The following is a 25,762-nucleotide window of genomic DNA, read 5'->3' on the forward strand; positions in this document are numbered from 1 at the left end:
GCATTGTTGCCCAGATTTTTAAACCAGAGACTGTTTTCTCTGCTGAGTGGCTACATGAAGTAGGAAAAAGTGTCTAGAGTGGAGAGGTATCAAGGTGACCAGTCATCCTGATCGGCCCGGGAGACTATCTGGTTTAACTCTAAAATCTCACATCTCAGGAAACCCCCAGTCTTAGGGAAACCAGGATGGTCGGTCATCTTAAAAAGTGGGTGAAATTGAATCAAAGTCTACAACGGAGCTGAGTTTTAAAGTAAAATCCTTTCTGTGTGTTTAAAAAAACTCAAGTGTCATCAGCCCTTAGCTTGAGAACTGAATTGGGGGCATGGGAGCGGGGTCTCAGAAGGAATAAGGTCTCAATCTCACGCTTGGCTCGGCACAATATAGTATGAAAAACCCAAGACGCCACCACGCTGTGTAACGATTTCTTACGCTGACCGATCCCACTCTGGAGGCATGAGCAGGACAAGGCGGCTCGAGGTTCGCTGGCCGTCCCAGGAGACGCTCCTGGGGCCCGCAGAGGGAAGGATGCAGGGGCGAAGGCGTCAGGGCTGGCGTGGGAGCCGGGGCGCCTCCTCTGGGCCCCGACTCAGTGCCCTGGGCCTGGAGGTGGCCTTCTGGGTCTCTCTCAGTTCGCTCTGATGGCCTTTTCCAAGGACTGCGGAAGCCTCCGCCTTTTAGAGACTGGGAGGCTGACTGGGGTAGGAAGAAACGGAAGAGTAAGGAATCAAAGCCTAGGCAAAAATGGCCAACACCAGGGACTTCCCTGGCGGTCCAGTGGTTAAGACTTTGCCTTCCAATGTGGGGTGGACGCAGGTTCGATCCCTAGTCAGGGAACTAAGACCCCACATGCTTTTGGGGCCAAAACACTAAAACATAAGACAGAAGCAATATTGTAACAAATTCAATAAAGACTTTAAAAGTCATCCATATAAAAAAAAAAATCTTAAAGAAAATGGCCAACACAAGATCCCAAAACATGAGGGACCTTTGCACAGGGGTGAGAAGACACACGTGTCAAACCTCCTTCTGACTTCTAAAACCAGGCAGCTTGGGACACAAATATTAAACCCGTTTTGGGTGTTATAAATGCTGAGGTTTCGGGGTAGGAATAGAAGCTGTTTCTATAAGCTCAGAGCCTTTGGTAGATGTGTGTTATCTCTGCTGTAGCAGATTCTATAGCTCTGAGGTCCAGCATCGAGACGGAGAAGCAGGGCACACTTAAAACGGCCACGTCCCTGCTTGGGGGCAACTGGTTTAGAGGCAAGCGCGCTACAGTTTGTGAAAGAAGCTGAGAGCGCTGCTGGGGGGAACTGGGCGGTTACTTTCAGTGCCCCCCGCCCCAGGCTGGTCTCCCAAGCTACTGGGCTCGGGGCACCCACTTTTGGAGAGTTTGTGTCCTCGGCCTTCCCTTTCTGGCAGTGGAGGTGGAGAGCGGGCCCAGGGCATTCACTCCTTGGCCTCCTGTGGCCTGCTCATGGTGGGTTGGCATTGGTCCTTACCAGCACCAACAGCACAGCACACCCAGGGCTCCACTGCAGCGAGAGGACCCTCCTGGGGCTGGCGCAACCCCCTCCTCCTGCAAGCTAGGGTGCTCTGGTTCCTGAGACTCCAGCCAGAACAGAGTCCCCATTCTGGGGACATTCAGCACACCACCCCCTGATCAGACTGTCGACCAGCCTGTGAACATAAGAGCCACTTGTGCTCTAGGAGAGCAGGGACCTCAGCAATAAAGGCAGGCGCGTGCAACGGTTTTTTTACAAAAACCCAGACAGTTATTCAGAGGCTTTGCTTACGACCGGCACAATCTCTAGTCCTTCAGAAAAATCTAGAATTTAATTCCACATACGGGTGTTCTTTGCTTGCTGTAAGCTGTCTGCCAGCCAGGCCTCACCAGGCAAACAGCTGAAGAAAACAGCCTGTCCCAAGGAGCAAACCATCAGAGAAACATTCGTGGAGACCAAGCCTGATTTCCTCAGCTTCTGGAGAGCCCGTTTTCCCTCCTTTGTGTGGGACATGCGGGCAGTCGGTAGCAGCCAATTCTGCAAGTCCTTGCATTGCTTCCTATGCAGCTTCAAGGGAGAAGGGAGTGAGGTAGGCTTAAAGAAACAAGAAAAGAAGGTGCGACAGCAGATATGAGATAAATGTCCTCAAGCAAATATCTGGGGGCAGCCTGTACTTTCAAGTGGCCCAGGATGACGGCCACTCACTGAAGCAGGAACATCAACAGAATATATCCAATACGTGAGACTTAGCCCAACAAACAGCCGTGCAGCGACTACCGATATCCTGAGGGAGCAGAGAGCAGCCCCTGAATCTGGGAGCTCATTGGATGCTCCCAGCTGGGCCATGTGTTCTGCCATTCACAGGGTCTCACAAGTTATCAGCTTCAGAAGAGGCCACCTGGAGACGGCGACAGAGAAAAAGCAACATCACTGCACGCGCTGCAAGATCCACTCCTTCTACCCAAAGGGGCAACGGCTGGCCCGGTTTTCAAGAGCGGCTTCTTTCCCAGTCAGGTCTAGCCTCTGCAGGTGAGCGTGAGCCCCTGCAGGTGCAGGGGCCAGGTCACAGAACTGCACCCGAATCAGAGTGGACACCTACTCCCCAAGGTCCTTCCCAATTCCCGCACTGCGGTCCCAGCCTCGGTCCCTCCTCAGACTCGTCCTGAGATGCCCTATGGCGCTCATTCCCCATCACCTTGATGAGTCCTGAACCTGCTGGTTCGAGCTCAGGCGGCTCCTGGTGGTCCTCCCCTGAGGACACGTGCAGTGCCATCTCCAAACGTCACTCTTGAGGTGCGCGTGTCCTGACCACGGAGATCCAGACAAGGAGGAGTCGAGTAGAAAGCTCCCTCCAGTGACCGCTTTCTCAAGGTCACACAGAGCATCCAGTTCTTGCCGAGCTTTCGATGTGGAGGGGAAAGGCCAGAAGCCCCGGGTGGAGCCACTGATGCTGTTTTCTGCGTCCTCCTGACAAAGATTCTCTTTGACCAAACCCTGCTCAGGCTCCCCGGAACTTTTCAGCCAAGTCCTCTTTCGTGTTCCTCTCTGCTTTGTCCAGTTCTAGCACGAATTCTGCTAAATCAGCTTAGCCAGAACCTCCCACCCTCAGTATCTGATCACCTTCCATACCCAATCGGGTTCCTCACTCACCCGATCCTCCGACCCAGGATGTCTGACCTCACTGGCCTGCATTCAGCAAGCATCCTGTTACACTGGTTTAGCCAGAAGCCCCCTAACCCCGATGTTTCCTCTTTATAATTTTCCATCCACTAAGCCCCACCTGCTGCTCGGCTGTAAACCCCACTTGTCCACACTGAGTTCAGAGTTGAGCCAGTTTTACGCGGAGGCCTCTTCCCCTATTGCAACAGCTCCTGAATAAAATCTGTTTTCACCACTTCAACTCTGTCCAGCTCTGGCTTTTCTCTGACTCTCCTTCTACGGGACAGAGGCCTGAGGTGTCCTGAGGCTTACAAGGGATTTCATAAAATAACAGCTAAAATACATTTAAAAGAAGAGTGATTAATAACCACTTAAGTGTTATTAACAGAATAAAATAGGACTCTGGGTTTCACCCTTGAGTTTACTGGGGAAGCCACAGGAAGGATCATAGAGTTTGTCAGGGGCTTCCCTGATGGCTCAGATGGTAAGGAATCTGCCTGCGACGCAGGAGAGTCAGGTTCAATCCCTGGGTCAGGGAAGATCTCCAGGAGGAGGGAATGGCAACCCAGAAGCAGGCGATTGGAAGGAAGCTTTATCGTTGTCGACTCCCTCACGGTGTTAGAGAAGGACTCCTATGCGAAGTGTGGCGTGTGGTGCTTGCAGGGGACCTTAGAAACAATCTAATCCGGTTCCCTCGTTTTCAGGCTGAGCGGACAGACGTCCGGAGGGGCTGTGACATACTCAAGGGTGGAGGTGTCGGGAGTCCCCATCCCAGCGACCAGCCTGATGGGCCGGCCTGTGGGTCACCTACTGATCGTGCTCAGTGGAGAAAACCTCGGCCGTCAGCCTCGCCCTGCGGCCGCAGCCCCCGGCGGGCGCCATGCACCGGGGTGGACGTGAGGCAGGGTGCGTCCACGGGCCTCGGGTGCACCTCGGGCAGCGGCCTCTGGGTGCCAGCGGCGACAGGGCGACGCGGGGACTCCCGCTGCCCCCGGAGCCCCGCGCCGCCCCGGGCCCGGCCGCTGGGCTGCAAGCGTCCTCCGGGGCCTAAGATGGGGCTGATGTCGGCCACGCTGAGGGGAAAGCGCTCGGTGGCTGGCTGGGCGGAGCTGCCCAACCCCAGCCCCCTCCCGGAGAGGGGCGTCGGCTCCGCGGGGGAGGGTAGCGCCCCTTCGGCGGTGGCGCTGAAGTACAGCGTGGAGCCGCCCTGCCCGCCCTCGCCCCCCGGATGCCCCCCTGCACCCCTCGCCCCCGGGGCGGCCCGGGATCCCTCCTCTGAGCCGCCCTCCCACCGTGCAGCTGACGGCTGCTGGGCTGGAGCTCGGTCAGGACTCTGGCTGTCAAAAGACAGGTAACTTGAGGTCTCCTCAGCCTCTGCTTTGGGGACCACTGGAAACTCCGAGCCTTCCTCTGAGGTTAGAGGGTCCTGGGGTGATGAAGGGGGCTCCTGCTGCGGGGGTGGGGGCGTCCTCCCTTCGCTGTGGTGTTGGCTCAACCCCCACTCAGGGGAGCAAAAGCGGGCCAGGCCGTCTTCTCCAAAGGCTGCATTGATCTTTGACACGTTCCCCGTCTTCAGAGCGAGCTTCACCAGCAGCCAGTGGTGGCGGCTAAGCAAAGAGGCCTCCCCCGCTGTCTGGCTTTCCAGCCCAGCCTCTGGGGGTGTCCACTGTGGGCTTGGGGGTTTCTCCAGGCTTGGGAGCTCACTGGTTTCCTCTGGGCAGGGCCCCAGGCTGTCCAGTCCCTCCCCAGCTGGGCCGGGGGCTTGTGGAGAAGAGTCTTCTTCTGCTTTATTACCCTCTGTGGGGCCACAGGACGTGTGTACACAGCCCCGCCAGATGTCTGTGGATTTCGGATGCAGCAGGCTGTAGTAAAGGACCAGCGAGACACTGCCTGCAAAACAAGGTAGGGGAAAAAAAGCACAAGGTTACGTTCTTTGAAGTCCTGCATCCTCCCTGTGGTTTGCAGAATTCTAGGGTCTCCAGTTTTGAGTAGAGTAATATCATTTGGGATCCAAAACAGGACTCTTGTTGGAGCATCAGAAGTGGGTATTTGGGGGAATTTACGTATGTTCCAGCTCCAATAGGGCTTCCCAGGTGGTGCTAGCGTAAAGGATCCACCTGCCAATGCAGGAGATGCAAGAGACACAGGTTTGATCACTGGGTTGGGAAGATCCCCTGGAGAAGGAAATGGCAACCCACTCCAGTATTCTTGTCTGGAGAATTCCATGGACAGAGGAGACTGATGGGCTACAGTCCACGGGGTCGCAAAAGAGTCAGACACAACTGAGTGACTGAGTGTGCATCCATACACACACATACACACATACACAGTTCCAATAAACTGCGAATGTTTCTACCCTTAAAAAAATTTAAGAACAGAGTTTAAATCTTAGAGATTTTATGACTTCTTCCTTGAAGGAGGCTCCAACCGAGTCCTCTAGGTGTATGCGGGCATGTATGTGAGACAGAGAGAGAGAGGTTTGATAGAAAAGGTAATTTCACTTTCAGAAAACCGGGTCAAATACTCAGAATACAACCATCCACATACCGATGATGGATTCCAAAGTGAAGGGAGAGATAATCATTTCACAAACAAGACCCAAGCAGAGGTTAAACATACCCATCAAAACCCCCATATCAAGGAATTTCCACGAGCAGCAACAAAACTTCCTTTGTGCACAAACATCTGAATCACATTGTTGTCAGCTTCATTTATTTTGATCAGAAGTGTTGACTGCGGCAATAATTTATTTAGCAGAGCATTCCAGTAATCCTCCCACGTTATTTCCAGTTTCCTGTTGTACTGGACCAAGCGCCGGGTTTCAGGGAGCTTGTAATAAACAGTGTGAAGCCTGATACGGGGGCGGGGGTTGGGGGGTGGTGTGAGCAGGGCCAGGAAACGCAGCAAGGATGCAGCTAGAAGGAACCCAACAGACGTCCCCTCGCCTGCTCTCAGCATCTCTGGGGGAATGGGGTCAGAACTCCTAATGGAAGGTGACCCAGTGTTGTCTCTGGAGGGGACACGGCTCAGGCCATTTCCACGCAGTGTCTTGAGTCCTCACGGTCAGTGGGCAGGAGGGATTGTTCCCCTTCTGCTATGAGGAGCCCCCTGAGACCAAGAAAGGGGAGCTGACCCCGTCCGTACTCCATCCTGCCAGTCGCAGGGCTGTGTGTGTTCAGTGAAGACAGACTTTCCTCAAAAGTCTGCTGTTTAACTGGTTTCTTGGTGGCAGCCCCAGGCTGGCATGTAGCAGGCACTCAACAAATGTTTATCCAGGCAGCTCAAGATGGAAGCTGGAGCTGCTGCTTTATAGCCTGGGCTGCACCTCCCCACTGAAGACTCTAGTCCAGGGCACTGGACACTCGGGAGTTCTGCTGGCTCCGGAAGCTGGGGGCAAGGGCCAGTCGGCTTGGCTCTGCCTGAGCCCCTCCAGCCTCACCAACAGGCCACCTCTGGGGCGGCCCCTGCTTGGTTTGCGGCTCTGAGCACAGCTGAGCTAAGGAGACAAAGGCCGATCCAGGCCCTCACGCCTGCAGAGGTGGCCTGGCCATCCTCAGTGCAGGGCCTGGCCCTGGTCTCTACCCAGCCACTTCCGAGCCCCAATTCCTACCCCTGGGGTGAGCTGACCGCAAAGAAGCAAGTTGTGGGAGGTGGGTGGGGGACAGAGGGGCAGCGAAGGCGACCTCGGGGCTCACCGATCAGAAATCCAGACAAGACGCCTGCAACGGCCCCCAGGCTGGTCCACGAGGCCCCCTGGAGAAAGTCCGTCGCCAGCAGCACGAGGATGATATTTTCGAGCAGCATCACCTGTGAGAACAGCAGAGTCAGCACATCCGGGCAGTGCACGCGGCCTGGGCACGCTCCCGCCCTGCAATCTCCTGCAGCCCCCTTCAGGGCTGGGGGCTCCCACTGCTGACCGGGCCCCCCTAGCAGCAGGGCAGGGCCGAGTGAGCCTCTCCTGCCAAGGGGCCCTCCTGTTCTCACTGCAGCTTGCTAAGTGTCTGCAGAGGCAGAAACGCACAGAAAACGGAAGGGCACGGTTCACAAGGCCGCAGGGGTCCCTTTGGTGAGTCGGGTGGGGCTGACAGGGAATTCTGTTTGCTGCTTTATCTGTTGCATAGTCTCATGTTAACTGTATACACATGTTAGTTTTATCATGAGATAATTAAAAGTATCTGCAGAGCTCACAGTGACACTGGATTCCAGTGAGTCACAAACGTTCATAACAATTTCAGAATTTTTTTTTCCCCAAATATTTGCCCGAGACACCCATCTCCTCCCGGCCCTGGACACCGGAGTCATGGTTCTTGGTCTTTTGGGCCTGGACTGAATAATCACCAGCTTCCTGGTTCTCCAGCTTGTGGAGGGCGACTGTGGGACTTGGTGGCGCTGTAATTGCATGAGAAAATCCCTATACCAAATCAATTACGAATCTAGACATATCTCACCGGTTCTGTTTCTAGTGGTTGCGTTTGTCAGGGCCCTCCAGAAAAACAGAACCAACAGGAGGTGAATGCAACCACTTCCCACTGACAAAGATGCTCTTCTGGACCAAACTTGACTCAGACGGGCTCCTCTGAGTGCTCTGCTTGGCCTATAACAACTGCAGACCTGAAGCAGAAATGACCGTTTGAAACCAACACTAACGTACTTTCTAATAGCTCAAGCCTGCATCCCCAGCGTGGTGACCCAGCCCCAAAGAAGTTCCTGCCTGAGAAAGCTCGGTGCTGTCCGGAGCACTTACTGTTTGTTCTGGAAAAAACCTGGTCATAAGGCAAGAGCAGCCCAGATCCCTCCATGCAGGGGAGCTACTTTAGAAAGCCTGCAATTACACATATTTTCTCTGCTCCTCTGAAATGTCAGTCTTTGACCGCCCAGAGCTGTCTTCTCCAGGACCTGAGAACCAGCCCTCGGAAACACAAACATCCCAGGAGACGACTCTCCCAGCTCTGTATATGTGTTAGTTGCTCAGTCATGTCCGACTCTTTGTGACCCCATGGATTATAGCCCGCCAGGCTCCTCTGTCCATGGGATTTTCCAGGCAAAAATACTGGAGTGGGGTGCCAGTTCCTTCTCCAGGGGAGCTTCCCGACCCAAGGATTGAACCCAGTTCTCCCACACTGCAGGCAAATTCTTTACTATCTGAGTCACCAGGGAAACCCAGCTCTAAAGTGTGTTAACGCTGCCTCCCGTCATGAATACGTGGGAAGTGTGTTAACAATGGTGTGCAGATGGTGTGCAGTCACTCCCCGACTTTGGCGGAGACCACACCGTTCCCTCCCCCCGTTCCCCCTTTAAAACGTGCAGTCGCCTCCGCGTCAATGGAGGTGAGAGGTCAGTCCATGCGGGATGCCTCTGCTTGTTGCAGTTGAGTTATCAGCATCTGTGTCCCTCGCCTTTCCTCCGTGTCTGGATGTGTTATCTCAGCACCATCCACATGTGCTCTCCCTTGGGCGCCCCCTGGGTTCCACAGCCTTCATTGCGCTTCTGCGGCTTCTCCCCACTCGAAACTTCCACACTGTCTAATTTCTGCCTCTCCTGCTTGATCGCTCTGAGCTCAGTGGCCCAGTGCCTAAGACGGCTGGAAAGAAGGAAGCACTTTTCTCCCTTCCTTGTATGATGCACGTGCGCTCAGTCACTTCAGTCATGGCTGGCTCTGGGCGACCCCTGCACTGGCGCCCGCCAGGCCCTCTGTCCATGGCATTCTCCTGACCAGAACACTGGAGTGCGTTGCCATGCCCCTCTCCAGGGAATCTTTGGGACCCAGGGGTTGAATCCGAGTCTCTTGCTTCTCCTGCATGGCAGGCAGATTCTTTACCCAGCGAGCCACCTGGGAAGTCCCCCTTCCTTGTATAACGGCCCCTGAAACTCCCAGGACACGATCTGCTGACGAGGGTGTGAATGTGACAGAAGCAAGCAGAACCAGCCAATGTGAAACGCCTCCTCATTTGGTTCTGCTTCTCAGGGCGCCTCTGGACATCAGCACGTGAGCGTGATGCTCCCACAAACGGACAATGAAATTCACCCTCTTTTATTTGCAGTGTGTGTGGGCTAAGCTGGACCACACACCCAGCCCTCAGCCCACACGGTGTGAGGGGCCTGGTTACTCCCCATTTCCAGATGTGGAGACTGAGGCCTGGCATGACTCACCCAGTATCGTGGGTCCTCTGTGGGCCTGTGGCCTCGGGGGTCAGCGAGCTCTACGGGGCTCTCCTAAACCCGGAGGTGACCACGCCGTCACCTGCCCTGGACCAGACCTGCCTCCCCGGCTTTTCCCTTCTTCACTCTGGTCTCTGTCCTGAAGCGCCGGCACCTCTGAAAGTCTCAACTTCTATTTTTGGTAAAGGCCACTCTTGGTTTCTTATTTCAGTCCAAGTTTATTATTTTATTTACTCTTCACAGGGACCCTGAAAAGTAGGTAGGTCTTAACATTATTCTCTCAGCGACACCAAGAGGTGAGTTTCTGAAGCGCTGATGAAAAAATAGGTCCAGAGAGTCTAAATTCTCAGTCACAGCTGGTAACGGTTAATGACAGAGCCAGGGTCCCATGGAAGCCGTCTGGTTCCAAAGCCTCAGCTCTGAAGCTTGTGGCTGATCCAGGCTCTCCTTTGCCTTCTGCAATACAGCTCAACTTCCTGCCTCTCGTCAAAAGTGTCCCTGGTCATCCGAGCAGGAAGTGATAATCCTATGAGATTCAGACACTGCTTCCTCTGCTGGCATTGGTCCACATTCTGCCTCTCTATTATTATTTGGGTACAAATAATATACATGCATGCACGCCCACGTTCCACGTATACAGTAAAGTTAGGACCACTTGCCGTGTAGAACGTGACCATCCTGTTTCTGGAGGGGCCGTCCCAGAGGTTATTTATTATTATTTGGGTACAAGCTTATTTCCTCCAATGGACTAGAAGCTGCCTACAGATAAGCATTATGTCACCTTTGTGTTTTTAACACTATCTATGACCACAGCTATGACTCAGCAATTGAGCTGATTGACAAGGATGTCACGCATATGACAAAGAATAGAATTGTGATTATATTTATCAGATGGGCTGATGTAGAGAGCCGCTGAAAAGCATCACCAAATACACCACAATCCTCGCTATGGTAACTACGTGGAAACAGACATCTGCTTGCTCCTTTCAGAGACCATCATCTCTGCTCAAGACTATAATTTTTTTTAGAGTTTTTCTGAAAATCAAGCTATTCCTTCATAATAGATATGTGTGCACAATTGCACACATGCACACACACACACACGCACGCCCACGTTTCATGTATACAGTAAAGTTAGGATCACTTGCCGTGTAGAACGTGACCATCCTGTTTCTGGAGGGGCCGTCCCAGACGTTGAGGTAGCAGAGGATGAACACGGCACCCATGAGCAGGTTGAAGAGCCTCCAGCGGCAGGTGCTGTCCACGATGTCGCTCTGCTGAGCCACGAGCCAGAAGGTCATCACCAGCCAGTGGGCACCTGGAGAGAGCAGCCCCGGGAGTTAGGGCCCAGAGAGGGGGCAGGGCTGGGGGAAGAAGGAGGGTTGGGGCAGGGACTCGGAATCCGGGGCCGTAACCCTCCTCTCTGTTCTGACTGCGTGTGACTCGGCATCCAAGGAGACAGATGAAAACCCAGGAGAGATCCAAGGGACACAAAACATTTGCATGTTTAATGTCACGTGAGCCTTCGTGCATTCCTCTCTCCCTGGACACTCAGGGCATCCCTCCACATTCCTGAACCTGGGCTGGCCGAGACTGCTTTGCCGGGCAAAATTCAGCCAAAGTCGTGCTGATCCAGGTCTGGGCTAGATTTAAGAGGACTGGCCACTCCCACTCCCTTGCTCTTGGAATTCTCAGCTGCCACGTCTGAAGCCAGCTGGCTCTCCTGCATGGACAGGGTGGAGGGGCCCCGAGTGCAGGATGTCTAAACAGCCAGCCCAGGGAAGCCCCTCTGTGGGTCCAGATACCTGCAAGCCTACAGGGATGGTGTGAGGACCCTGCAGGCAGGAAGCCCCAGTGAATCCCGGTCGGCCCTCAGAGGCCGGGTCGTTGCTCACCAATGGTTCTTTTCAGGCATTAAGCTCTGGGGTTGCTTGTCATGCAGCAGTAGACTGTCAGGACAGAAGCTCAGCTTACCTGCGACAACCAGCACCCAGACGCGGTAAGCCCAGAAGAAGAGAACCAGGCTGAGGACGCGAGCCCCGACCATGCCCATCCTCCAGAGCTGCTGGCAGCCAAGGGCTGTCCAGGGTGCAGAGGAGTGGTCCGGCTTCATGGAGCGCAGGGATCGGGCGTAGCACACCAGGGCCCAGGAGAGCGTGGTCCAGGAGCACAGGGCACTCACTCCTGGAAGGCAAGCGGGACCCTAGGACCGCTAACCAACAGAACCTGCCTTCACAGAGGGCACCGCCACCTCCATGCAAACATGCAGGTCTGTCTCCATGCAGAAGAAATGAGGACTTGGGTACTCCTCCCCACCAAGGCAGGCTGGACTCTCACTTAAGAAAAAAGGCTCAAGGGCTTCCCTGGTGGCTCAGTGGTAAAGAAGCCATCTGCCAATGCAGGAGACATGGGTTTGATCCCTGGTCTGGGAAGAAGATCCCATGTGCTAGGGAGCAACTCAGCCCAAGCACCACGACCACTGAGCCTGTGCTTGCGAGCCCGGGACCCGCACCTACCAAGCCCACCTGCCACGACTACTGAAGCCCCTTCACCTGGACCCTGTGCCCCACAACAGGAGAAGCCACCGCAACGAGAAGCCCACACCCCACCACTAGAGGGCAGCCCCCACTCAAAGCAACCAGAGGAAAGCCCACACAGCAAAACGAATACCCAGGGCAGTCAATAAATAAATAAATAAAATTATTAAAAAAAAACAAGCAGCCCAGCCACTTTCCCTCGAGCACCTCTGGTTTATGACGAAGCAGCTCTTAACAGCTCTGAACATGGTATTTCATCTCAGTTGTACTTTGCAGTTCAACCCATACGCATGCATGTATGTTGTGTCCAACTCTGCAACCCCTGGTGAGCCATAGCTCAAAAGGCTCCTCTGTCCGTGGGATTCTCCAGGCAAGAATACTGGAGTGGGTGGCCATGTCCTCCTCCAGGGGAATCTTCCTGACTCAGGGATCAAACTCACGTCTCTTCTATCTCCTGCACTGGCAGATGGATTCTTTACTACTTGTGCCACTTGGGAGGCCCTCAGTCCATACAAAGGAGATGTAACCAGATAAACAAGACCAGAACAGTAGGGGGTGCCAGGCCTGGAGGAGACACCCTGAGCCCTGGCCTGAGTGCCAGCACCTCTGCTGGCGCCCGAGGTGTTGATCCCACTGCTCTCAAGGGGTCAGGCTCAGGCTGCACAGAGTTAGTCCCAGGAGAAACAAACATACTGATCTCACAAGGGGCAGCATAGGCCTCCCCAAGGTGCTTTCAGGGTCCTCTCACCACCTGCAACTTTCCTCTCACGGACCAACCCCCACGAAGGAAGTCCACCCCCTGGGAACTCACCGCCCCAGACAAAAGCCAGTTTTAACCATCACCTTGGGCATTGTAGGTAACATCCCTGGTGGCTCAGATGGTAAAAGAATCTGCCAGCAATACAGGAGACCTAGATTTGATCCCTGGGTTGGGAAGATCCCCTGGAGGAGGAAATGGCAACCCACTCCAGTGTTCTTGCCTGGAGAATCCCATGGACTGAAGAGCCTGGAGGGCTACAGTTCATGGGGTCGCAAAGAGTCGGACACGACTGAGTGACTCACACTTTCACTTTTTCACTTTTGTGCACCGTAGTGAGCTTGGGCTGCCCTAACTCTGCCTAACAGGGGACATCTTAGGTTGCCAGGGTTTGCTAAACAAGGAGTTAGCTTCTGTCCCCCATGAGAAGTCAGGCAGTCTGCGGTCTGGGGTGGAAGTCACTCACCTGGCACGGGAGCAGTGAAGTCAGAGGCGAGGAAAACGTATGTTTGGACCAGCAGGTGGGGCCCGACCTGAAGCAGGGCTTCGAGGAGGTGCAGGGCCGCCAGGTCCGCCTCCCACAGCAGCAGCCGGGTCTGGGGGGCGGCCTGCCCTTCCTTCCAGAGGCTGGCGGACACAGCGTCCCAATGCCTAGGGCGGAGGAGGGCCAGGACTCAGAACCTCAATGCAAGGGCTCAATTGGACCCCTCTCCTGGTGTAGAGACCGAGAGCCTTCTAGGGCCTAGCCGGCCATTCCTGCATCCCAGGTCCCTGAGCCCTGACTCTAGGCTGAGGGTGGCGCTTCTGTTCCCAGTGTAGGAATCCTGCCCAGCTGACCTCACTCTGCCCACACATGGAAGGGCTGCTGGGTTGGGAGCTGGGAGCAGACAGGTTTGCTGGGGCTCTCTCTGAGTCCTTCGAATCCCGAGCTAAGCCTAAGCCCCCTCCCCAACCCCGGGGCCGCCAGTGTTAGTTGCTCTGTGTGACCCCCTGGACTGTAGCCCGCCAGGCTCCTCTGTCCATGGGATTCCCCAGGCAAGAATATGGGAGTGGGTTGCCATGCCCTTCTCCAGAGCCTCTCACGATGGGAATTAATGCAGTCCCGTTGGACGGCAGGGAGGGCAGGGGGCTACTGGAGGGTCTGCAAGACCAGGCTGGCCCGGGCACAGGGACACACTGGCTCCTCCGGGGGGGCCACATTCCTCACATCCAGGAAAAGGAGTCAACACAAGAGGAAAAAAAAAAAAAAGTCAGTAAGTGTTTCTGTTTCATTCTACTTTCGATAAGCCCACCCTTGAAACCTTTCCTGATGCTTCAGACTCATGCAAGCCGACCGGAGGTGCCATGGACCACCATCCTGTGCCACCTGGACAGTCATGCATGTATAAAAATGTCACTGCAGGCTCTGAGGACTTCAGGTTTTCATAGCAAATTCCCCCTCACCCTCCCAGGGGCAGGAACAAGGTGATCCCTACACCTGCCTGCAGCGGGGGCAGGCATGCCCGCCAAGTCCATGGGCGATCGCAAACTTCAGTCCTATCCAAGTTAAGAAAAACTGGAAATCATTTAAATTTACTGATTTCTGAACCAGAGCTGGGTGTGCCTTTCAAGTCACCCCAAACGCCCTCTCTCTCTGATCTCTGGCCAACGTTTCTTCGGCCAGAACAGGAGGGGGTCCTCTTTGAAATGTTCTTAATCAGGGTACCGAGAGCCCAGGAAAGGGGCTCAAGAGAAAACAGCTTTCCTTTTTCATGACTTGGATCCCGGAGTGAAGTGATTTCTCACTGAGTCTTTGAAGCTGTGATCTCTGACCCAAACAGAATGTTAAGAAAAAGCAGATGAAGCCAAACCTGTAGCTGCCCTTCGGGTCCTGAATCCTCAGTTCTGGGGACACTCCAGCCCCCCTTCCTACCCTCCCAGCTGCCCCTGTTCATTCAGCAGGCATCTTTATGGGCTGCCTCCACCTGCTGGAGACTGCAGAGGCCACAAAAGAAACTGAAGACCTCTAGAAGCCCAAGAATCAGTTATGGAAAGAATGCCGCACACACGCGCCAAGTTTTAAGCAGGAAGAAAGACGTGCCAAAACGAGAGGGGTGAGAGGGGTCCTGGGAGAGAGGACAAGGTGGGCATAAAACGCCCAGTGGCATGGTCATGGACCCTTCTCCCCCAGGCCCTGGCAACCACCATTCCAACTTCTCTCTCTATGGTTTCGGCCACTCTAGACACCTCATGTAAGTGGAATTATACAACATGTGTCTTACTGCATCATGTCCTCGAGACTCATCCATACTGTAGCATGTTACGGAATTTGCTTCTGTTTTCCATTGCATGTATAGACCACACTTTACTTATCCATTCATCCGTTAATAGACACTTGGGTTGCCTCATGTTTTGGCTATTTTGAATGATGCTACGAACGTAGGTGTACAAAGATCTCTTCAGGACACTGCTTTCAACCTGTTTGGATATTTACCGAGAAGTGGAATTGCTGGATTATACGGTAATTCTATGTTTAAGTAATTGAGGAACTACTATACTGCTTTCCAGAGCAGGCAATGGCACCCCACTCCAGCACTCTTGCCTGGAAAATCCCATGGACAGAGGAGCCTGGTGGGCTGCAGTCCATGGGGTTGCTGACAGTCGGACACGACTGAGAGACTTCCCTTTCACTTTTCACTTTCATACATTGGAGAAGGAAATGGCAACCCGCTCCAGTGTTCTTGCCTGGAGAATCCCAGGGACGGGGGAGCCTGGTGGGCTGCCGTCTATGGAGTCGCACAGAGTCGGACACGACTGAAGCGACTTGGCAGCATACTGCTTTCCACAGTGCCTACACTATTTCAGATGGCCACCAACAGTACACAAGGGTTCTAATTTCTCCACATCCCTGCTAACATGTCCCCACCCCCCCCTTTTTTTTGTGTGTGGTGGTGGGGGATAGTAGCCATCCTAATGGGTGTGAAGTGGTATCTCATTATGGTTTGATTTGCATTTCCCTAATGGTTAGTGAAGTTGAGCATCTTTTCATGAGCTTATTGATGGGAATGTAAATTACAAACTTTTAAATGTTAAATTTTATACCCATCGATATTAAGCTTGCCTTACATATCCTTAAAGCTCATCTCAACTTTCTTTGTAATAATTTTTCCCTTCCACTAAACAAATATTTTTAACCCAAAACACAGGCTCAGGATGAGATGGATTAGGTATTCTTCTATGATCTCATGTTGAGTTTACAAATGCATTTGTTAACTTAAAAATTTTTTACTCGTTGGTAACATATAGCATTAGAGTAGAAATATAAAAACAAAATAGAAAAATGTAACTGACTTTGTTTAAACAAGTAGTTACTAATGTCAAGTTCTTTTGAGCAGTCAGACTTAACATTATCTGTATTATTTGGAATTAAACAAAACAATACATGGGACTTCTCTGGCAGTCCAGTGGTTAAGACTCTGCACTTCCAATGCAGGGGACACAGATTCAATCCCTGTACCTGATGGGGGAACTAAGATCCCATGACATGTGGCCGGAAAAAAGAAAAAAAAGGAAAACATTTATGTTTTAACTCCTTGAACTTTTTATAAGCTACTTTACATCAGGAAGTTTTTGTTTAATTGGTTTCTCTGTAGTTAGTACAGTCTTCTGTATTGTATCGAGCCGCATGTGTGCTAGGTCATTCAGTCATGTCTGACTCTTTGTGACCCCATGGACTGTAGCCCATCAGGTTTCTCTGTTCATGGGATTCTCCAGGCACGAAATGGAGTGGGTTGCCATTTCTTCCAGGGGACCTTCCAGACCCAGTGATCAAACTGGGTCTCCTGCATTGCAGGTGGATTCTTTACCATCCAGGCCAGGATCCCTTTTTAAAAAGGTCTGTCTAGTCAAAGCTATGGTTTTTCCAGTAGTCATGTATGGGTGAGAGTTGGACCATCAAGAAAGCTGAGTGCCGAAGAATTGATGCTTTTGAACTGTGGTGTTGGAGAAGACTCTTGAGAGTCCCTTGTACTGCAAGGAGATCCAACCAGTCCATCCTAAAGGAAATCAGTTCAGAATATTCATTGGAAGGACTGATGCTGAAGCTGAAACTCCAATATTTTGGCCACCTGATGCTTAGAGCTGACTCATTTGAAAAGACCCTGATGCTGGGAAAGATTGAAGGCAGAAGAAGGGGATGACAGAAGATGAGATAATTGGATGGCATCACCTACTCAAAGGACATGAGTTTGAGTAAACTCCGGGAGTTGGTGATGGATAGGGAGGCCTGGCGTGCTGCAGCCCATGGGGTTGCAGAGTCGGACCCGACTGAGCAAGTGAACTGAACTGAGGATTGAGCAAACAGAGTTGCCTTGGCTCCACCTAGAGGCGCTTTTACTGAACTGCAGTTTGCTGAGAGGCTTCTTGATTAACCCCGATGGGGAGTCCATTACAAAATTCCGTGTGGATTTGCTTAAAGACAATTCATTATCCAGTGTCTTCTTTGTGAAAGCCAGATATGCTGGTTGCAGGATGAGAAATAGATTTGTTTTCTACTTTAACTTTCAAAGCTTTCTTCTAAGGAAGTAGATTTCAATTTGTTCTTTTTTTTTTTTTTTAAACACAGAAACCATGGAGCTTCTTATGTTAACAAAAGTGAAGTCACTCAGTCGTGTCCGACTCTTTGCGACCCCATGGACTGTAGCCTACCAGGCTCCTCTGTCCATGGGATTTTCCAGGCAACAGTACTGGAGTGGATTGCCATTTCCTTCTCCAGGGGATCTTCCCGACCCAGGGATTAAACCCGGGTCTCCCACATTGTAGACAGGAGCTTTACCGTCTGAGCTACCAGCGAAACTCAGACCCAGACGTATTCACCTCGAGTAACTGTATTTTGCCATTACCTTCTTTTCCAACACTCCCTTCTGCTTCCTGAATGTTCTCACTTCTTTTCTTTCTTCTTGCCTTTTTTTTTTGTCCTTTTAAATTATATATATATATATATATTTTAGTCACCTTAACTGATTTTTTTAAAATAAGAAGAAATATAGATGACTGGTTGTTCTTCCTAATTTCTAATCTTCATGTCTATTCACTTATTTCCATTTAAAAAAATGTATTTAGTATTCATGACATCATTGGAGAGACTTGGGGAAGAGTAGGGGGTCAGCGTTGGACACCAGCATGAAAGTAGACACGTGAGCCTGACCCTGCCCCACTTCTGAAAAAGGTAGTGGATCGGATGGGCTGGAGGGTCCCCACAGGACCCCAGAAGGCAAACTTATCTGACAGTTATTCAGGAAGCTTCTCTCAAGTGACTGGCACGGACTTCACTCTTCTTCTGAGCTATGACATGTTTGCTTAGGGGAAAGCTGATTCATTTTTTCAAGAGGTGGTCTATCTTTGAGGTCACATGCTTGTTGGCTATAACGTACCAGGTGGTCCCCAGAAGGACTCGAGCCCTTAATGGTTTTCAGACCAAGCTGGGCTGAGAGAAGCATCTGCACACGTGAGTAGTGCCCACGACAGGCTCCAATCCCCCCTGAACCAGAAGGAAAAGCCGCCTCTGCTCTCTCCCCACTGGTCAGAATCTCATCTTTTCAGAGAAACCACACAGCTTGAACACAACGGTCCACCATTAGGCTAAATTGGTGTGGCTGAAAATGCTTTTGGGGCTTTTAGAGATGGAGGGATCTAGCTCAGAGAACCCCAGTGAAATTTGGCTAGCTGCATGATATCTTTATAAGAAGCACCCTCTGGGGTATTCCCTGGCAGTCCAATGTTAGGACTCTGGGCTTTCTCTGCAGAGGCCCCAGGGTTCGATCCTTGGTCAGGGAACTAAGATCCCACATGCCTGGCTGCAAGGCCAAAAAAAAAAAAAAAGAAGCACCCTCTGCCTCCAGCTTGAGATGCACTCCCTCCTCAGAGTCTGCTGAGACACCATAAAACTCACTTCAGTTCCTCTAAAGAAAGCCTTGGGCTACAGCTTGAGGGCATAAAATACCCAGCAGCACAGCCTGAGATCTGAGACTAGACAACCACTCCTTGGATGGCCTTCCCACCCTGGGCGCCTTCCTGTACCCTGAGCTAAGGGGCTGCACTGGTCTGGTCTCCCACAGGCCAGCCCGCTGAGTACTCGCCTGTCCAGGCTGCTTTTTATGGAAAACTTTGTCCCTGGCACTCAAATGGTTTCTTCTTGCAATAAAAACTTAATGCAAATGTCACCATGCAGCCTACTGCACTGCTTCAATCTGTGCCGCCCTCCTCGGGTGAAGGGGTGGGGTTCACATGGGCTGCCCCGAACCGATTGACTTTCTATGGGTTTCTATGTGTAGAGTGACTCTCCTATCTCAGGTGTAAAGTCACCCAGCGGAGTGAAAGGGGCTGTCTGTTCTTACCGCTTCCACACACCGAGCTGGAGGAGGTGCAGGACCACCAGCAAGCAGCCACCTTGACGTCCATCTTCTCGGAACCAGAGATAGCTCAGGCCCTGGACCAAGAAGCCGGGCAGTAGTACCAAGAGGACCAGCCAGGCCCAGAGGAGGCGGCCTGTGGTGAAGTAGTAAATCACAGCGCAGAGGCCTGGGGCCAAAGAGGAAGGACCAGAGGGTTAGTGGGAGACTGGGGGTGGGGGGCGGGGGAGGGGGGGGCGCCTGGGCAACGCTGCATCCCCAGAGTTGGCCGGGCTGCCTGCTAGACCCAGCCCGGGAGCCGGCAGAGCCCACAAGCAGCCTAGAGGGGAAGGAGGTTGAATGGAAGGGCCAGAGCTACCCAAAGGATCAGACATCATGGTCCGAGAAGGAGACTGCTGGTTCGCATAGGGCAGCATGCACAAAACACTGGGTACTTAGCACGGGCTCATGGGTGCATGAGGCTGTGAACTGCAGCAGCAAGAGGGTACCAGCCCCGGGTACAGACAGGAGCCCTGCAGGTCTGGACTGAGAAGCCCCAGCTTGGGCAGCCCCTCCTTGGTTCACAGGCTCTGTGTTTTGTTGCGTTGCTAAGTCCTGTCTGACTCTTTGAGACCCCCATAGACTGCAGCACACTAGGCTTCTCTGTCCTTCACTATCTCCCAGGGGTCTGCTCAAACTCATGTCCGTTGAGTCAGTGATGTCACCCAACCATCTCATCCTCTGTCGCCCTCTTCTCCTCCCGCCTTCAATCTTTCCCAGCATCGGGGTCTTCTTCAATGAGTGAGCTGTTCACATCACATGGCTGAAGTACTGGCGCTCCAGCTTCAGCATCAGTCCTTCCGATGAATATTCAGGGCTGATTTCCTTTAGGATGGACTGGTTGGATCTCCTTGGTTCTGTCCCCTGCTCTAATCACCTGGCACACACAGCAAACTAGGGTCCCCCAGGCAAAAAGCGTCAGGTGGAGTCACAGCTCCCCAAGCTGAGGAATGCCCAAGCCCTGGCTGGGAGGGAAGGAGGAGGCTGGTCTGCGGGACCCCCTGGAGTGGGTGCTGGGACTGGGGTCCTGTCTCATCGGGGGCGCTGGCCCCGGGCGGGAGTTTAGAGGCAGATCTCAGCCTGGCGCCTCCTCTGTGCACCTTAGAAACCTCAGGGGAACTGCACGGACCGCAGTTCATAAGGGCCCGGCTAACACTAGGTCGGGGGGAGGGGGTGGCGGGCAACTCGCTCCCAGGGGTCAAGTTCAGGGCCCGGCACTCAAACGTGGTGCGAGCTGGGGAGGGGCGACGAACCCTGGGGGTCTCGAAGCTGGAGCCCCATCAAATCCACTCCGCACCCGCCATCCGGGGGGACCCCGCGGAGGAAGAAGCGGCTGTAGGGAGCGGGGCAGAGAGGGGCGGAGGCCTTGGCGCCGGCACTGAAGGAGTTACGCGTTCAAACTGGAAAGGCGCGAAACCGCTCCCCGCGCTAGCTCCTCCGCGGCTGCGGGCCCGCGCTCTGCACTCGGCCTGGGGGTCCCCAGCCGGCCGCCTCCGGCCAGGAGGTGAACTGTCCTCCAGAGCTCCGCGGACGTCGAGCTCGGTCCCACCCCAACCCGGTCCCAAACGGCTCCCCGCGCCGCCCGGACCCCAGGCGGGCGAGGGAGCGGTCAGGGATGAGCAGGGCGCGCCAGGCCCGCGTGCAGCGCCCCGGCCCCGCAGCACCGAGAGGCCTTCTGGAGGGAAGGCTGGGGGGGGGGGGGGGGGGGGGGGGCGGGTCAGACGTTCTCAGACTCCCGGCGAGAATCGCCCGTCCGCTGGGGACGAGGGCTGGGGGTGAGGGGGCAGGGCTGGGGGTCGGGGAGAGGATTGTGCATCCGCAAGGGAGAGGTCTCAGGCACCCGGAGGACCGTGCGTGCAGCGGGGCAGGGGTCCATGCATCCTCCGGGGGATTTACGCCTCCCCAGGAGGGTCACGCGTTCGCGGGGATCCCCGAGGGGCTGGGCGGGGGTGCGGAGTGCCCAGGGCTAGCACTGGCGCGCAGTGCTGGGGTGCAGGGCGCCGCCGTGGCGGGGCGGGGGTGAGGGTCCCCGGGCGTCAGGGTGGGTCGGAGGGGCGAGCATGGCCTGCCCCGCACTCACGCGCGCTCTGCTCGGCCGCCAGCAGCAGGGCGGACAGGCCCAGAACCCCCGCGTGCATCCTCTGCGCCGCCCGCCCGCCTCCTGCGCCCCCGCCCCTTCCCCTCCGGCCGACCCGGGACGGGGAGGTTTCCGGCCGGAGACCCCACTGCAGGTTGCGTTTGGGCTGGGCTCTTCGGCTCAACGTTTTTTCCCGGGTTTCCCTCGGGTTTTTCCCGGGTAACTAGACGGGGTGGAGGGAGGGAAGAGAGGCAGCTTGAGTGGTCTGGTTGCTAAGTCAGGTGAAGCACCGATTACGCCCGGCCTCTGGATGTGCGCAGCAGCGGTCCCCCAGCCCTGTGAGCGGCCCTGGGACAGGACTCGGTGAGTGTTAGGGCCGCGGAAACCGGCCCCCGCCTCGAGCCGCTGAGCGGCAGTCTGGTGAACCACTAGTCTGACAGCACACGGGCGTCTGTGGGAGGAGCTGACTTGGAACCGTTAAGGAGTCTTTTCGAAACCCTGGAGGGCATGAAAGCTGGCATTTTCCCCGTTTCTCACTCTTAAATCCATCACGATCTCTGACCGCACAGTTTTTTTTTCCCCCACATGGACTTGACGGTTAATCAAGATTCACACGTGCTAGAAGTGAAAATGCTCTTTGGAGACACCTTCCCCCACGTGGTACGACCAGTCTTGGCCTTCTGCAATCTGCAGAACTTGAGCAGAGGGCAGAGGAGAGTTTCAGGCGAGGCTTTACTGGGGCTCCTGCTCTGGCCGAAGAATGTGTGTGTGAGAGAGAGAGAGAAGCAATAGTTCCCTTGCTAGCTCCCAGAATATATGTGTGTGTGTGTGTGTGTGTGTGTGTGTGTGTGTGAAGCAATAGTTCCCTTGCCAGTTCCCAGAAGGGTTGGAGCAGGGAGCTTCTTCCTTATTTGGGGTGAGGGTTGGAGTGGGCTCAGGCTGGAGGCGTGGCTTAGGTGGTTTGCCCACCTTTTTGTGGTGTTGAGTGCAGAGGGCCCTCAGTGCCCTACTTTTGTTCTTACACTCAGTTTTTGCTCCTGGCTCTTCAGAAATGACTGCTGAGTTTATTTTTGTCTTTGTGTGTCTTTTGGGTTGAAGAATTCGCCCCAACTGCACATGCACACAGTTATTTTTAGTCTCCTACAGTTTCTTTGGATTTTGTAGGGTGCAAGCATTCCAGCACTGCAGCAAAGTGTCCCAGTCCCAGGCCTGTCTCACCAAGACATCTATCTGTGTGTGTGTCTTATCTATCTAACTGGGGTGTAGTTTAAGGAAGAAGTGATATTTAGGCATGGTGATGCTGATGATGCAGGTGGGCCCTTTAACTTTCAAAGTAGGCAGTTAGCCAAACTATTCCTCCTTTTTGGGCTTCCCTAGTAGCTCAGATGGTAAAGAATCTGCCTGCAGTGTGGGAGACCCAGGTTTGATCCCTGGGTTGGGAAGATCCCCTAGAGAAGGAAATGGCAACCCACTCCAGTATTCTTGCCTGGAGAATCCCATGGACAGAGGAGCCTGCAGGCTATAGTCCATGGGGTCGCAGAGTCGGACACGACTGAGTAACAGACACACACACATTCCTCTTTTTTATTTGGGAGAGTTTTCCACGTGCCTCCCTAACTCAAGGACTTGCCACTTCCAAAGGACCTTGCTGTGCTGACCCGCTGATTTAATGAGATAGAGTACCCGCTCCTTCCCTACAAAAGCCCTACAGTAGAAAATGCACCAGCTGAAGGACTTATATTTTGAAGGGAAAAAAATAGAGGGGGGTGACCCTCTAAATCAAGTGAAGCTACAAAACATAGTTATTTTTTCATTTACCAAAATAAAACTGCAGAGTCAGACATCTTTGATTCTTCCCTATGGTTTGGATGCAGTTCTTAAAAAAAAATGCTTTATTTTATTGAAGGTAGTGTATTTGGCTTCCCTGATGGCTCAGTGGTAAAGAATATGCTTGCAGTGCAGGAGACACAGCAGACTCTGATTCAGTCCCGGGTGTGGAAGATCCTCTGGAGAAGGAAATGGCAACCCACTCCAGTATTCTTGCCTGAAAATCCCGAAGGACAGAGGAGCCTGGTGGGGTACAGTCCAGGAGGGTCCAAACAGTTGGACATGACTTCGCAACTGAACAGCAATGTTTATTTATCCCAAGAGGCTTCCCTCCTAGTTTTCCACTCACTTTTCAATGCATTTCTGGATTTCCCATCAGAATTTTGAATTCTGATCTTCTAGGTCTGTCCCCATTTCAGAGTCTCAGTTCTGTGATACAGATTTTCAAACCCCCTGTAAACCTTTGGTGACGCTTCCCTCAGGGCGTCCCTTGTGGCTCAGCTGGTAAAGAATCCCCTGCAGTGTGGGAGACCTGGCTTCAATCCCTGGGTTGGGAAGATCCCCTGGAGAAGGGAAAGGCTACCTACTCCAGTATTCTGGTCTGGAGAACTCCATGGACTGTTTGGTCTGTGGGGTCACAAGAGTCGGACAGGACTGAGTGACCTTCACTTTCACTTTCCCTCTATATCAATACAAGGGAGCAGGTTTAAGATCTGGGTTGCCATACGTTCAGCTTCATTTTCACCAAAACCGCCTTGTTAAAAGGCCCACTCCCTTTGGCTCACTACTACCTCCCCTTTTATTGGCTTCCAGTCCTCAAAACCTCCTTTTCCTGGTTGTCCAAAATGAAACCTGTCCAAAAGGAGTATGTCATAATGTGTTCACATCGGGAGCAGGACTCTCCTCTAGAAAAGAGATAGAAAATTGAAGTCACTTACAGAATTTGGAATTGGGAGGAAAGGAATCATTGTGGTATTCCATACTTTCCTCAGTGTTTCAAGTTTTGGAAAAAAAGAATGTTTCTCTGAATTCCTAAGTATTATTGGAGGCATAAAATATGTATCCTAGTTTCATATGTTAAGAAAGAATCCAATGATTTAGAGGTTTGGAGGAGGGTCGTTCTCCTGGGACAGCAGCAGTTTGAACAGGAGCTACAGTGAATGTCTTCCGCCCTGAAGCTATGGGAGGGTTTTTGTGAGGAAAAGGATATGGATATGTGTCAAAGGATAACTTTTCAAGTCCTACAGACAAGGTGGGGAGATCTGCTTTGTGACAACATTTTTTGGGGAGGAAAAGTACATTGCGCTAATTATTATTTTTTTTTTTTTTGCGCTAATTATTTTAAAAACCTGCTTGTGTGATGGCTGGTAGTTTACACATTTTATATTCCTGCAGATTTATTCCATGAGCTTGTCCTGTTTAGTGAGACAACTGTGTGCATAATTCAGGAATTAGCTGAGTAAATTAGTATGATCATGGAAGGAACCCTCCATCCACTTGGCACAGTTCTGAGGCTTTGGTACAGAATAACAGAGATTTCTGAGGTCTTGGAGGGCAGAGATGTCTGTCTCTTGAGCCCCGGGTGGTTTCCATCTGCAGACATAGGTTTAAGGGCCTCAAATAACGTAGGACCAGATGTCTCTGAGGCTCCCCAAGGACCTTGCCTGAGCAGGTTGTGACATTCTGGGAAACCTGGCCAGTGGAGCTGAAGATTAGAGCTGTGTCACCCACCAGGACCTGAAGGGGTAGATGGGGGGTATGTTGGAATGAGTGGATCTGAGTTGTGAGGAAAGAGCAATGGAGAAAAGGGGACTCAGAGAGTGGGGCTGAGTCTCCGCCCACTTTTGCAGAGTGCAGACCTGCACCCCTGTGCTAAGTCTCTTCTGTCATGTCCGACTCTGCAACCCTGTGGACTGTAGCCCACCTGGTTCCTCTGTCCATGGGGATTCTTCAGGCAAGAATACTGGAGTGGGTTGTGATGCCCTCCTCTAGGGGGTCTTCCTGACTCAGGCATCTACCTGCCCTGGCAGCCGGGTTCTTTACCACCAGTGCCACCTCCCAGCCCATCCCTGTGTTTGCAGGGGCCCAAGGAAACCAGACAGCAACACTAAGCTCCTTTAGCCACAGACTTTATTGTTTGAATATTTTCCACTATGACTTTTTTGGACAGACTTTAATTTTACAAAAACCTACATTCCATGTCGCTGGGTCACTTCACTCTCCATTTGATACCACATTTTCATGAAGAGGTATTTCCCCCAATCACAAACTGCCTGACTGTTACAGGATTCTTATAGGATTCTCCCTCCCACACAGTATCTTTTTTTTTTTCTGATATGAAATCTAGCTGTAGATTCACTTTTGATTTTAGGATTGCTGCATCCTCAGTGTGAGAATTTAATGTTGACTGAGAAATGAAAGTGATCCCTGAAGTCTTCCTTTCTGTCATGACCCTGAGAGTGTGTTCTATAGACTGAGCATGTGTGAACCAGAGGGGTTGCTCTATGGAGAAAGAATTTCTCATACCTTTCCAGGAAATAACTTCTGTAGGATGAATTATTTAAAAGTATGCTTGGTGTTGCTCAACCTACTTTGGTATCTTTCAAGAGTCTTCATCTTTGTTCTTGTGTTTATTTTTTTTCAAGGTTTCTTGTGCACATCAACTGAATGGTTGTCAACAGTTATCACAGTCTTAGTGGTTCTCTCCGTGGAGTTGGTTCACATAGATCAATAATTATCGAAGAAGTAGAAGGGGTTGCTTATCCTCTGCTCATGTCCTCTAAGGTCTTTAGAGTTGGGGGCTGTTGCTGGAAACA

At 52.7% G+C, this 25,762-nt stretch overlaps 1 protein-coding gene across 1 annotated transcript; it reads right to left on the reverse strand.

Moving 5' to 3' along the window:
• Window positions 1-1,811: 1,811 nt before the first annotated feature.
• On the reverse strand, window positions 1,812-21,695 carry XKR5 (XK related 5). The gene is made up of 7 exons (XM_010820208.4): window positions 21,123-21,695; window positions 18,989-19,172; window positions 13,081-13,265; window positions 11,295-11,504; window positions 10,469-10,638; window positions 6,857-6,968; window positions 1,812-5,051 (listed from the first exon to the last, which is right to left on the reverse strand). The coding sequence occupies exons 1-7, from the start codon at window positions 21,178-21,180 to the stop codon at window positions 3,982-3,984; spliced, it is 1,989 nt and encodes a 662-aa protein (XP_010818510.1). The 5' UTR covers window positions 21,181-21,695; the 3' UTR covers window positions 1,812-3,981.
• Between the last annotated feature and the right edge of the window lie 4,067 nt (window positions 21,696-25,762).

Source organism: Bos taurus, chromosome 27 (genome assembly GCF_002263795.3).
Source record: "Bos taurus isolate L1 Dominette 01449 registration number 42190680 breed Hereford chromosome 27, ARS-UCD2.0, whole genome shotgun sequence".
NCBI classification, from domain to species: domain Eukaryota; kingdom Metazoa; phylum Chordata; class Mammalia; order Artiodactyla; family Bovidae; genus Bos; species Bos taurus.

Excerpts from the sequence above, each read along its gene's own strand:
- XKR5 (XM_010820208.4), bottom strand. The coding sequence starts at position 21,180 with ATGCACGCGGGGGTTCTGGGCCTGTCCGCCCTGCTGCTGGCGGCCGAG. Across the intron at positions 11,505-13,080 it reads CTTCACTGCTCCCGTGCCAG|GAGTGAGTGCCCTGTGCTCC; the intron begins GTGAGTGACTTC and ends CTTGCCTTCCAG. Across the intron at positions 10,639-11,294 it reads CTGGGTGCTGGTTGTCGCAG|GTGCCCACTGGCTGGTGATG; the intron begins GTAAGCTGAGCT and ends TGCTCTCTCCAG.